The 13,198-nt window shown below is 42.7% G+C and overlaps 1 protein-coding gene across 1 annotated transcript in view; it reads right to left on the reverse strand.

The window, feature by feature from the left end:
* Positions 1 to 13,198, reverse strand: part of BRINP2 (BMP/retinoic acid inducible neural specific 2) — a 418,902-nt gene that overhangs the window by 55,597 nt on the left and 350,107 nt on the right. The window contains exon 6 of the mRNA XM_073643360.1: positions 12,011 to 12,247. Within this exon, the coding sequence (XP_073499461.1) occupies positions 12,011 to 12,247 (237 nt within the window). The remainder of the gene's footprint in view (positions 1 to 12,010; positions 12,248 to 13,198) is intronic.

Here is a 13,198-nt window from a genome sequence, read left to right on the forward strand (position 1 = left end):
GAATTCAGAATAGTTATCCATTAATATATTTCCTACCACCAGTGTTATTGCAAAATTAAGCAATAATTCAGGAGCTCCAGGAAACTTATGCTGAGAGTAATTTCTTATTCCCATCCATTTGCAATAACTGATCAGATGAACAAGAGCGGCACTGTTTATGGGGGAAGAAGGAGTGTTTTTTCCTCAAACAACCCCTTTAAAGTTTTATGCAGAAATATACTGTAGATTGGTCAGAAAAAGTAAAGTTGATTCATTTGAACGGAGCTGAACTACAGTACCAAACATATCCAGCAATCAGACTTGAGGTTGTTTCTGAAAAATAAGCTGATCATTTCTCTAATCTTGAACAACCCCTTTAAGGGCTTTGGACACCCTTGACATGGAAAAAATTACTTTTACATATGTTAGTGGTTACGTTTAGTTGATAAAATTGCACTAAGTTTAAGGTTGCAATCTTCATTCCTTAAATTTTAGGCCCCCAGATTTGCAGCTTTCAGACTGAACCAAATTTCACATTTTTCTGTTGTGCAACTGTCTCTTCCAGTAATATTGTCACGGGTGTGTCGGGTGTAATAGACAGTCACTCTGAATCTGGTCATAGAAGGTCACTGCGCTTAACATTAAGGAAGCCTTCTTAATCCTTATTCCTTTAGGACCCAGCGGTGACCTCCCTCTTGCTGCTGATTGACACACCCTTACCTGGGAGTTTAAAACACTCAGTTTACTCCAGGAAATTGCACGTGATACTTTTATGTACCTTTCGGCAGACTTGGAGCACTAGCAGTCGGCTAGCTTCTTCTCTGGTGCCCTTGGAGGACAGTTGGCGTTACTCCTCTGGTGTCTGCTCAAGCTAAATTTATCCCCTTTGTTTGTCTACCTTGTTGTCTCTAGTTTGTAGTGGAGCCTGAATAGTGCTCATCCCTCCCCCTCCCTATCTAGAGCCAAGCTCTAGGGACATCCAGGGCTTAGGGTCCAGCTCGGCGATAGGTGTGGAACCTATATAGGGATGGTAGAGTAGGCAGGGTGATATTAGATCTGCCAAGGGGTCTTCACTATCCCTTTCCCTAGTGTTTGGGCTTCCTCCCCCTTTTCCGTTTGTGCTGCAATTAGTCTTTCCCACACCCTGCGTGACAAATATTGGTTGGATGGGAGCTCTGTGTGAATCCATGATGCATTTATCGTCACTTGCTTTGGTGTTATCAGCACAGCTCCAATATGGTACTTATTTCTTCTTTATGTGCTTTCCTCCTTGTCTGTATCTTGTTTTCTCTGCTATGAGACTGTAAATGCTCTCTACCTGCTCCAGGCTCGATAGATCTGTATACCCACCTCCCTGCTGCTATCTCTAACATTGAGAGAAGAGTGAGGAGAGCCAAGAGCTGCTAGAACCAAAAGCAAAGCTCTAAATGACACAAAGTGGTAGAAGTTTTTAATAAAAAACTAATTGGATGATTAGCTTTGCAGTTAGGATGCAAATGAACAAAAATATGTATACATACTTGTATTTAGTCTTTAAGTAGACCTCAAATGGGATTAGATGCATTTTAATATGCCAGGTGGCAGACTCCTATTGCTCTAGGTCCTAATGCACTCTATGTCCACCTTTGTTGGACTGGCTCTATAATTTTCTTGTTGTAATTGAGTCACTTGGAACTGCTGTCTCGTCATGCAAAACTGTTTTAATGCAACCCAGATTTCATTTTTCAAGTGTAGAATACAAAAGCTGCACTGTGAAACACAGTTGTTTTTGACAGTTTCATAAATCCTTGTGATATTTTTAGCTGCAAGTGGGTACTAGTGGTGGGTTATTCGCAAACGATCCTGTACAAGGAGCAGGCACCTTTATGCGAATGTTGGAATATGGCACTCCAGCGAGACCCACTTGACTCTCATGAGGAGTAAAAATACAAAATTCTGCTGCTGATGCAACTGAAACCCTGCCCCTCCCAGTCTGAAAAACACTCTGATGTTAGCTAGCTGCAGGTGGGTGGGGTCTTGGCTGCATCGGGATAGGGGTGATTATTACCATAAATATGTATTTATTTGAGTGTGAACACATATTTAAAGGGGCTATCCAGGACTATTTAATTTTTTTACTACAGCTTAAGAACTAACAGGCAGGTAGTTGCTAACTACCTGCCTGTTGTGACTGGCACTGATCTCTGCCGGCACAGAGTGGTCACAAACCATTCCTGCCAATGATTCAGAGGAAGTCACGTTGCCAGAGCAGTAGTTTCTTTTCTGTTCTGCTCTGTTGATGGCGCGTGACAGTCGACGTCATGCTGTTTGACAGCTGGCTCCCCACTGCCTAACTGCAGGAAGCCAGCTGTCAAGCATGATGTTGGTAGTCGCGCCATTGACAGAGCAGCCCAGAAGAATAAGAGCTGCTCTGTTGCTGTGGAACAGCGGAATTGTTGGCCGGAGCAACTAACTGCCTGTTAGTTTTTAGGCCCATAGTAAAAAAGAATAAGATAGTCCTATACACCACCTTTAATAGGGATATACTTGAGATCCAAAAGAATCAGCTCTTTTTTGTGAGCGGAGCCACATGCTTTAGCTAACCTCAAAGAGCTAGACTGCCCATCATTAGTGGCTACATTAGAGGAAAAAGGACAACACAATAAGGTGAGAAAAAGAGGGGTCTATGAGCTGCCAGGAGGGATTTCATAGGTGATTATGTCATTCTATGGTTCACAGGAAGTCAAACACTGACTTCCTGTCTATGCATGAAAGCTTGTAGTGAACTAGTGGTCAGACTGGCCATCACATCACATGGCTGCCAATAATGAAGGAGAAAAATGTATAAATCCAACCTAAAGCGGGTGAAATAAATTGCACACCTAAAATATTCCTATAAAGGGAAGCATTATATACTGTACAGTGGGGAAAAAAAGTATTTAGTCAGCCACCAATTGTGCAAGTTCTCCCACTTAAAAAGATGAGAGAGGCCTGTAATTGACATCATAGGTAGACCTCAACTATGAGAGACAAAATGAGAAAACAAATCCTGAAAATCACATTGTCTGATTTGGAAGGAAAGTTTTTTCAAATTATGGTTGAAAATAAGTATTTGGTCAATTGCAAAAGTTCATCTCAATACTTTGTTATATATCCTTTGTTGGCAATGACAGTGGTCAAACGTTTTCTGTAATTCTTCACAAGGTTGGCACACACTGTTGCTGGTATGTTGGCCCATTGCTCCATGCAGATCTCCCCTAGAGCAGTGATGTTTTGGGGCTGTCGCTGGGCAACACGGACTTTCAACTCCCTCCAAAGGTTTTCTATAGGGTTTAGATCTAGAGACTGGCTAGGCCACTCCAGGACCTTGAAATGCTTCTTACGAAGTCACTCCTTCATTGCCCTTGCGGTGTGCTTGGGATTATTGTCATGCTGAAAGACCCAGCCACATTTCATCTTCAATGCCCTTGATGATGGAAGGAGGTTTGCACTCAAAATCTCACGATACATGGCCCCATTCATTCTTTCATGTACACAGATCAGTCGTCCTGGTCCCTTGGCAGAGAAACAGCCCCAAAGCATGATTTTGCCACCCCATGCTTCACAGTAGGTATGGTGTTCTTTGGATGCAACTCAGCATTCTTTCTCCTCCAAACACGACGAGTTGTGTTTCTACCAAACAGTTCAACTTTGGTTTCATCTGACCATATGACATTCTCCCAATACTCTACTGGATCATCCAAATGCTCTCTAGCAAGCTTCAGACGGGCCCGGACATGTAATGGCTTAAGCAGGGGGACACGTCTGGCACTGCAGAATCTGAGTCCCTGGCAGCGTAGTGTGCTACTGATGGTAGCCTGTATAACGTTGGTCCCAGCTCTCTGCAGGTCATTAACTAGGTCCCTCCGTGTGGTTCTGGGATTTTTACTCACCGTTCTTGAGATCATTTTGACCTCACGGGGTGAGATCTCGTGTGGAGCCACAGATTGAGGGAGATTATAAGTGGTCTTGTATGTCTTCCATTTTCTAATTATTGCTCCCACAGTTAATTTCTTCACACCAAGCTGCTTGCCTATTGCAGATTTAGTCTTCCCAGCCTGGTGCAGGGCTACAATTTTGTTTCTGGTGTCCTTCGACAGCTCTTTGGTCTTCACCATAGTGGAGTTTGGAGTGTGACTGTTTGAGGTTGCGGACAGGTGTCTTTTATACTAATAAGTTCAAACAGGTGCCAGTACTACAGGTAATGAATGGAGGGCAGAGGAGCCTCTTAAAGAATAAGTTACAGGTCAGTGAGAGCCAGAAATCTTGCTTGTTTGTAATTGACCAAATACTTATTTTCCTCCAAAATTTGAAAAAAATTTCTTTCCAAATCAGACAATGGGATTTTCAGAATTTGTTTTCTCATTTTGTCTCTCATAATTGAGGTCTACATATGATGTCAATTACAGGCCTCTCTCATCTTTTTAAGTGGGAGAACTTGCTCAGTTGGTGGCTGACTAAATACTTTTTTCCCCACTGTATGTAAAAAAATCTCCAGGAGTGCTACTTTAAGAAATCTAATAGATGCCGTGGCTGTCCTTTTACACTTTTTGTGACAGAGTGAAGATGTTAAAGTTCCCTCCTAATTTACTTTTCACAATCTTTTATTTCTTTTCGCCACAAATTACATGAAAGATTGAGCTAAGCAAAAAAAAAAGAAAAGTGAAGACAAGACTTGAGCTTAAATTTTGTAATTAGCAAGTTGTCATTTTTCTGTAACTTCTGGGCCAATTACCTATTGTAAATATGGACAATATTCTGAAATGATCCCCGCTCTCTGTATAATCCCCTTACATAATTCCACTTTCATGTTCACAAATGCTAATATCCAGGTCCTTTGCGTTGTATCTTAGCCTGTTCTGTGGCGTAAAAGCCGAGTGACAATTTTAATGTTGTCACCAAACTGATCACCACTTCAGACCTTTGGCAGGAAAATTTGTAAACTCGATTTTCTAGTCTCAGCTTTGTCGCAAACGATTTAGAGTTCACATTTACCAGATTCGTATGCCACCCGCCGAGCCTAGGAAATCTCCAGTGTGGCGTCTACCGCTATATATATTGCTTTTGACAAGTTCGATATTTTGGTAACAAAACAAATTTGCACAACAAATTCTAACTGTGGGAATTGAAATCAAGGTGTATGTCTCCAATTTTATGCTCTAGTGGACCATTGCCTTGTATGTAAAATATAAAGAGACATATTCACAAAGCAGCCCTGTGCCTGTATTCTACTCCGCTGAGCTTATATTAATCAAACCGTGCCATATTTTTAGCTGTTTGCAAAATACCCTCTGGAAAAGCATAAAAAGGACAACTTCAATGTCTGCCTGTTGTCTTGTGAATCAAAATCCCCTTTGGTAAATATATAAAGTTTATTTAAATAAATACGACAGTAATTGAAACACTTGCAAAATGAATCAGACAAATATATACGGTATTTGGTCGTTTGCATCAATTATCAAGTACAATTGTTTGAAGATAAAGGTGCGTAGTCATAAAAGATTCTCGAATAAATAAGTATCATCTGTTTGTATGAAGCTGATTTATTGCCAGCTAGAGACTCATCTGGTTGATTATCATTGTATTAAAGGGACCCCGAACCTAAATACGAGCTCGTCTCCATGTGCTAAGTAGCACAATGCAATCTATTGTTCTCAGTTATCAGCTAAGTCAGGCTTGGTAGATGCCTCTTCAGTAAGGGAATTATTTTTTTCTTCTATGATCACTGCCTGACAGATGAAGATTAGAATAATATCTCAAAGTGTCCCGCAACATTAAATATAGCTACACAGTTCTAATGTACTGTCTCCATATTTAGAAGGGTTGCCCACCTCTGGTGCCATTATTTTATATTTTTACTTAAAGAGGTTGTCCACTACTTTAGGACACCGGGCACCACTGTCATTGGTGGTTGCAGCCACCGGCCAGAAGTACTCATTTGCCGAGCTGCTCCATCTACTTGTGGGGGTCATGCCCGGGTACTGCACATCCGTCACCTATTCAAATCAATAGTAGTCGGATGTGCAATACCCTGCGGAAGCCACTACAGCAGGGATGTCAAACTCAAATACAGAGCGGGCCAAACAAAAAACTTGAACAAAGTCGTGGGCCAACCTTCATATGTATTAACAGCCCTCCATACAGTATAATGGGCCCCACATAGTCCTCCATACAGTATAATGGGCCCCACATAGTCCTCCATATAATATAATGGGCCCCACATAGTCCTCCATACTGTACAATGGGCCCCACATAGTCCTTCATACAGTATAATGGGCCCCACATAGTCCTCCATACAGTATAATGGGCCCCACATAGTCCTCCATACAGTATAATGGGTCCCACATAGTCCTCCATACAGTATAACATGCCCCACATACTCCTCCATGCAGTGTAATGGGCCCAACATAGTCCTCCTTATAATATAATGGGCCCCACATAGTCCTCCATACTGTATAATGGGCCCCACATAGTCCTCCATACAGTATAATGGGCCACACATAGTCCTCCATACAGAATAATGGGCCCCACATAGTCCTACATATACTATAATAGGCCCCACATAGTCCTCCATACTGTATATACTCCTATTCATCTGTATGTTCTTATGACAGCTCACTGTGCCTTCACTGACCTGCCTCCTATTTTACCTAGCCCTGCACTACTAGATGCATTATGTAAAATAAGAGGCAGGTCAGCGAATGATCAGTGAGCTGTCATAAGAGCATACAAATGAATACATAAGCAGAGCACTAGATAGAGCACCTCCCACAGGCCTCGCTGAAGCACGAGCATATCATTATCTACAAACTGAAAGTAAAGATTACACAAGAACCACAGGACGGATTTCATCAACCAAGGTATCATTTTAATCAGTGTAATGGCACCCACCTGACAGTGTATGTGGTTTACTGAGCACAATCCTGCTGACAGGTGCACTTTAAGGATTAGGGAAGAGGTCTCATATTTAGAGCCCCTCTCCTGACTTATTCTCTTCCCTGGTCAATGTGCTGTTAAAAATGCCCTTCTACAGTCATCAGAGATCAGAACAGCTTCATGGGATTCCTGGAAGACCCAGATAAGTAGAACTAATAAGTACCTCAGGCTCAGTAAGTGACCCATTGCCACTCCTTCAACTGCTGACAGTGGACCCTTGGAAAACACCACACTAACACACTGCCTTGAGCTCAAGTTTATGTGAATGTAGCTTCAGTGAGATGGATTGGATGTCTGGCGGAGAAATCACAGACTTCTGTCAGAGGTATTGATAGGAAGTCTTCCTGTCTGTAACATCTGTGCCAGTTTCTGCTACGGCCGCTAGGCAGCACCACACTTTTGTTGCAAGTGATGCTTGACAGCATCAGTTCTATTTTATTCCTGGGATTTGTGGCTCAGCCCAGTCCAGAAGCAATGGGGTTAATCATGTTAGTTTGGGGTTCTTCCTTCTGTCAGCACTTGGTGGGGCTCTTATCACATAAACCCCTGAGAGCCAGTTCCCACTGCCAGTCAATGTTTCTGCTTCCTAGCCTTGTGTTCTGTGCTTCTGATGTTTCATCCTAATCTATCCTGTTCCCTGATCTCGGCTAGTTTATTCACGTCTCTCCTGACTAATAATTTTATGCGTTCCATACCTCCTGGATCTGACCCGGCATCCTGACTATACCTTTTACCACCTAACAGCACCTGACTCTGAGGCCCTAGCCCAGAGACCATTGTGAGAGTCCAGATCCTTGTACAGCAGGGGTGGGGAACCTTATTTCTGCCAAGGGCCATTTGGATATTTATACCATCCTTCAGGGGTCGCACAAATTGTGGGCTGACTCCACCCACACAGTATGTCCTGATGCTGGCACTGGTGTCAGGACGTAATCTTTAATTGCACGCGCCCCTGAGTTCAGTAGTTAACACTGCTTGCGCATGTGTAAGGTGCCTCAGTGAGGTAGTCGTGGGCGAGCTGTAGCTCCGGCTCGCTCTGGCACCCTACAGACAATACGTGTCCTCTCTCTGATGTGTGCTCTGATGTGTGGCTGCGTATGTGGTGTTCTCCACTTACTTCAAACCATCCGATCGCAGCTATCTCCAGGCATTTCTCTTCTGGGACCAGGGCAGCAATAAATTCAGAGGACACAAGGTTCTTAACCGTAACTTGGACTTTACTTGGGGAAGAGGAGTATGTACAATATTTACAGGCAAATATAATGGATAAGGCCCGACAGGTTATTATCTCCCTCACAGGCGCTGACAACATCTTCATCCCTGGTTCCCTCTTTAAGTGAAGCTTCTCTGTGACTCTAATCTCTAGCCCAAGAGACTCTTCTGCAATACCAACAGTGTTCTGGATCCGATATCTCCCACACGTCTTAGCCTGGAGTCCTATTTATCTTCCTCTGCTACCTGCAGACTTGAAGTGCCCCGGGTCCTCAATACCTCCGTTGAGTTTCTCCGGCCGGCTAACTGGACTCTTGCGTAGGGAGACTTTTGCACTGGTGATCCCACTGTCTGAGGGTATGGAGCTCCCGTCTACCCTAGCAGCCACCATATAGTCAGGCTGCCCGTTTGGTTGACTGTCCTAACTCTTACTGGCTCATCACTTCCTGCTTCTGGAAACTAAGCTGAGATTTTCCTGATGTGCCCACCCTCTGTGGGCTGTCATCACACACCATTAACCCCATCACTATCTGTAACACTGCTGACAGACTCAACCTGACATCTGCACCCGGGGCACTGGCATCTTGTGGCTGGTTACAAGTACTGCAGCCCACAAGTAATTATGCCAGGAACAAGCTCTATAAACACTCAAGGCTTGATCAGGGCACTAAGTTCCCCCTCTACTCTACTGACTGGACCACTGAAGCTAACCCCTTAGCTTGGCCTTCCGACAGTCCAGAGAGGTTTAACTACGGGAACACTTTCTTTAACTACTTCAGTGCCAAAGGAAGGCTACGTCCTTCCCCACTATTACATATGCTCACAGAGCAAGGAGAAATTAATGGGCTGGCGGCCGACAAAGTACTGTTGCCAGTCCAAGTACTGCTGTCCCCGGGAATCTGCCCAGGGGCCGAATAAAAGGTCATCAAGGGCCGTAAACAGCTTGCGGGTCTAAGGCTCCCCACCCCTGCTGTACAGGATGAAGACCAAGGCAATCCCTGGATTCTGGGAAAAGTCCTTGAGGTTGCCCCAACTATTCTCCAATTGCAATTTTTTGGGGAAAAGAAGGATAATCGATGATGAATTTTAAAGCTTGATTCTCTTGTACTCAGGTTAGATTAGCTAGCGCTTTCTGGAAGATTCTTGCTCATCCTTCTCTATTAAAGTAAATGTTCTCCCGAGTTCCGGTTGAACAGAGAACATCTGTGTATGGCATGACCCACGTATGAAAGAATCATCTCTGAAGGAAATATTCAGTTGACAACTGTTGAAGATGCACAGTAAGGGCATCATTATGGTCTGATGTTTGCCAAGCCATGCAGATAAAAGGTTTAAAGAAAACATGCTGATAAAATATTCTGAAATCCCTGTACTGACAAATGACAACAAATAGGCAGACCATATTGCTTGTTACTTTTGGATTAGCTTCTTGGAGACAAACCAATATGGATGCACTTTCTGTTTCCAAAAAATTTCCCACAATAAAATAGAAAAATCACCAAATCTTTGGAAGAAAAACAAAGTTATTTACCAAACTTTAGTTTTCTCCTTTACTTCCAAACTTTTTATTTAATTTTCTATATGATATAATATTTCCATTTTTTAAGTTTTTATTTTCATCATTTACTATCAAGAATAAATGCAAGAAATCATAACTTTACATGAACGCTAATACTAATACATAAGGGCTAAAGCCCATCATCTCTTACACATAGCGACACTTGGGGTGAGATAATAACTGCACATCTACGGTAATCACATTCTGTGCCTAATCAGGTCATTCATCAACTCTGTGACTTGCATGTTTACCTACCCACATCTGGACCCCTTTACATTTTTCACTCTTTGTTTCATTGCAGCCATTTGGTAAATTCTAAAAAGTTCATTTTTTTTCTCATTAAAGTACACTCTGCACCCCATCTTGACTGAGAAAAAAACAGAAATGTAGAAATTTTTGCAAATTTATTAAAAAAGAAAAACTGAAATATCACATGGTCATAAGTATTCAGACCCTTTGCTCAGACATTCATATTTAAGTCACATGCTGTCCATTTCCTTGTGATCCTCCTTGAGATGGTTCTACTCCTTCATTGGAGTCCAGATGCATTTAATTAAACTGATAGGACTTGATTTGGAAAGGCACACACCTGTCTATATAAGACCTCACAGCTCACAGCGCATGTCAGACCAAATGAGAATCATGAGCTCAAAGGAACTGCCCAAGGAGCTCAGAGACAGAATTGTGGCAAGGCACAGCTCTTGCCTAGGTTACAAAAGAATTTCTGCATTACTCAAGGTTCCTAAGAGCAAAGTGGCCTCCATAATCCTTAAATGGAAGAAGTTTGGGACCACCAGAAGTCTTCCTAGACCTGGCCGTCCAGCCAAACTGAGACAAGCCTTGGTGAGAGAGTTAAAGAAGAACCCCAAGATCACTGTGGCTGAGCTCCAGATATGCAGTAGGGAGATGGAGAAAGTTCCACAAAGTCAACTATCACTGCAGCTCTCCACCAGTCGGGCCTTTATGGCAAAGTGGCCCGACGGAAGCCTCTCCTCAGTGCCAGACATATGAAAGCCCGCATAGAGTTTGCTCAAAAACACATGAAGTACTCCCAGACTATGAGAAATAAGATTCTCTGGTCTGATGAGACAAAGATAGAACTATTTGGTGATAATTCTAAGTGGTATATGTGGAGGAAACCAGGCACTGCTCATCACCTGCCCAATACAATCCCAACTGTGAAACATGGTGGTGGCAGCATCATGCTATGGGGGTGTTTTTCAGCTGCAGGGACAGGATGACTGAAGGATGGATGATTGAAGGAAACATGAATGCGACCAAGTACAGAGATATCCTGGATGAAAACCTCTTCGAGAGTGCTCTGAACCTTAGACTTGGCCAAAGGTTCTCCTTCCAACAAGAAAATGACCCTAAGCACACAGTTAAAATAACAAAAGAGTGGCTTCAGAACAACTCTGTGACCATTCTTGACTGTCCCAGCCAGAGCCCTGACCTAAACCCAATTGAGCATCTCTGGAGAGACCTGAAAATGGCTGTCCACCAACGTTCACCATCCAACCTGACGGAACCGGAGAGGATCTGCAAGGAAGAATGTCAGAGGATCCCCAAATCCAGGTGTGAAAAACATCATTCCCAAGAAGACTCATGGCTGTACTAGCTAAAAGGGTGATTCTACTCAATACTGAGCAAAGGGTCTGAATACTTATGACCATGTGATATTTCAGTTTTTCTTTTTTAATAAATTTGAAAACATTTCTACATTTCTGTTTTTTTGAGTCAAGATGGGGTGCAGAGTGTACTTTAATGAGAAAAAAAATCAACTAGAATTTACCAAATGGCTGCAATGAAACAAAGAGTCAAAAATTTAAAGGGGTCTGAATACTTTCCGTACTCACTGTATTATGATTTTGATGTACAATTGCACGAAGGCACCCATAAGTGTAAAGTACTGGAGGGGGAGGTCATTATCAATATGTGTCACGTTGTATAATGTGATTTTGGAAGGAAGGAAGGATGAAAGGAAAAGAAAGAAAGAAGGAAAGAGTGAGAAAGAAGGAAAGAGTGAGAAAGAAGGAAAGAAGGAAAGAGAGAGAAAGAAGGAAAGAGTGAGAAAGAAGGAAAGAGTGAGAAAGAAGGAGAGAGTGAGAAAGAAGGAAAGAGTGAGAAAGAAGGAAAGAGTGAGAAAGAAGGAAAGAAGGAGAGAGTGAGAAAGAAAGAAAAAGTGAGAAAGAAAGAGTGAGAAAGAAAGAAAAAGAAAGAAAAGGAAATAAAGAAATAAAAAGTAATAAAGAATAAAAACGTGCAGTATTCTTTATTTGGGGCGATGGGTGCTATTTAGCCTCCTACCTGATTCCTCAAACTCTTTGTTCTGCCCGGTCGCCTGCTCCTGGGTCTGGGTCAGGCTCTTTTCCAGGATGTGAATGTCTTCTGCTGGACAGTTGCACTGGGGGTAGGCCGCATCGCAGTGGCACCAGCACTCTCCTGCCTGGCACTCCATCCAACCCTGAGAGTTGCATGAAATGTAGGACAATGCAGCTCTCACAAATCTCACTCGTAAATACTGGGGAAGCAGAGCCTGTAACCCTGGGGATAGAAACACATATTCCCAATTAGTATCGCTGTGCACAGACAATGAATTTTTCTGAAGTCTTAAAGGTACACATATCAGTGTGGGTGCATTTATCTCTAAATAGCGGACGGGGCATTTATCTCCATATAGACCCTGCTGATTTTATTCCGGCAGCTCTTGGAAATAGTGTATGATTTTGGTCCCACAGCCATTGCTAATTAGCAGGCACTGTAACTATTATTTATGGGCATCACCTATTAAAACCAGGTGCACTCTTTGTACCTATTTCTGTCAACATATTAGAGCAACGGAGAACTCAATAGCTTGTCTCCGATTGGCTGCAGCCCAGAAACTTCGGTTAATTACAGCAGCTTGAACATCAATGTCTGATCTAACAAAGCAACCCTGGGAATATATTCTTGCTTCTATTTTAAGTATAAATAATAAATGCAAAAACTACAAGTACTTTATTGGTAAACATCCGTGCATACAATAAATTGGTTGTGGTTGTGCATTCAGATCAGGTCCGCACTTGCCTGCAAGCAGCTCTCTGACAGAACTAAATTGTGCTGCGCCTATTTCCAAGTGCCCAGTGTCGGAGAGCGAAAGTATAAAATAAACCCAGCGACTCAAAGAAAACACAAAGTTTGGAGGGTGTTTTGCTGCGACTGTTTTAGGTTAGAGGTCCCATAACGCTAGACCTCTGATCGCAGGCATGAGAAACAATGCAAAAAGTCCGAGATCACTACAAGTTTCATAAATTTTTCAGGGAGTCTTGTATCCTGGAATCACAGCTTGTTCTCTGTCTCACAAGAGAGCTCTATGTTCTTGCTTGCAAACATTTCCTATTTTGTACCAAAAACTCTTTTAAGTCCCTTTCAAACACTAAGCGGGGGTCACCTACTGCAGATGGTAACTATGCACATATGCCAGCCTGCTGAAATTGCCTTCAACTGCAGCATTGT

The sequence above is a fragment of the Phyllobates terribilis genome, unplaced genomic scaffold, assembly GCF_046119375.1.
Source record: "Phyllobates terribilis strain yellow unplaced genomic scaffold, ASM4611937v1 Scaffold_8__6_contigs__length_399053987, whole genome shotgun sequence".
Taxonomy (NCBI): domain Eukaryota; kingdom Metazoa; phylum Chordata; class Amphibia; order Anura; family Dendrobatidae; genus Phyllobates; species Phyllobates terribilis.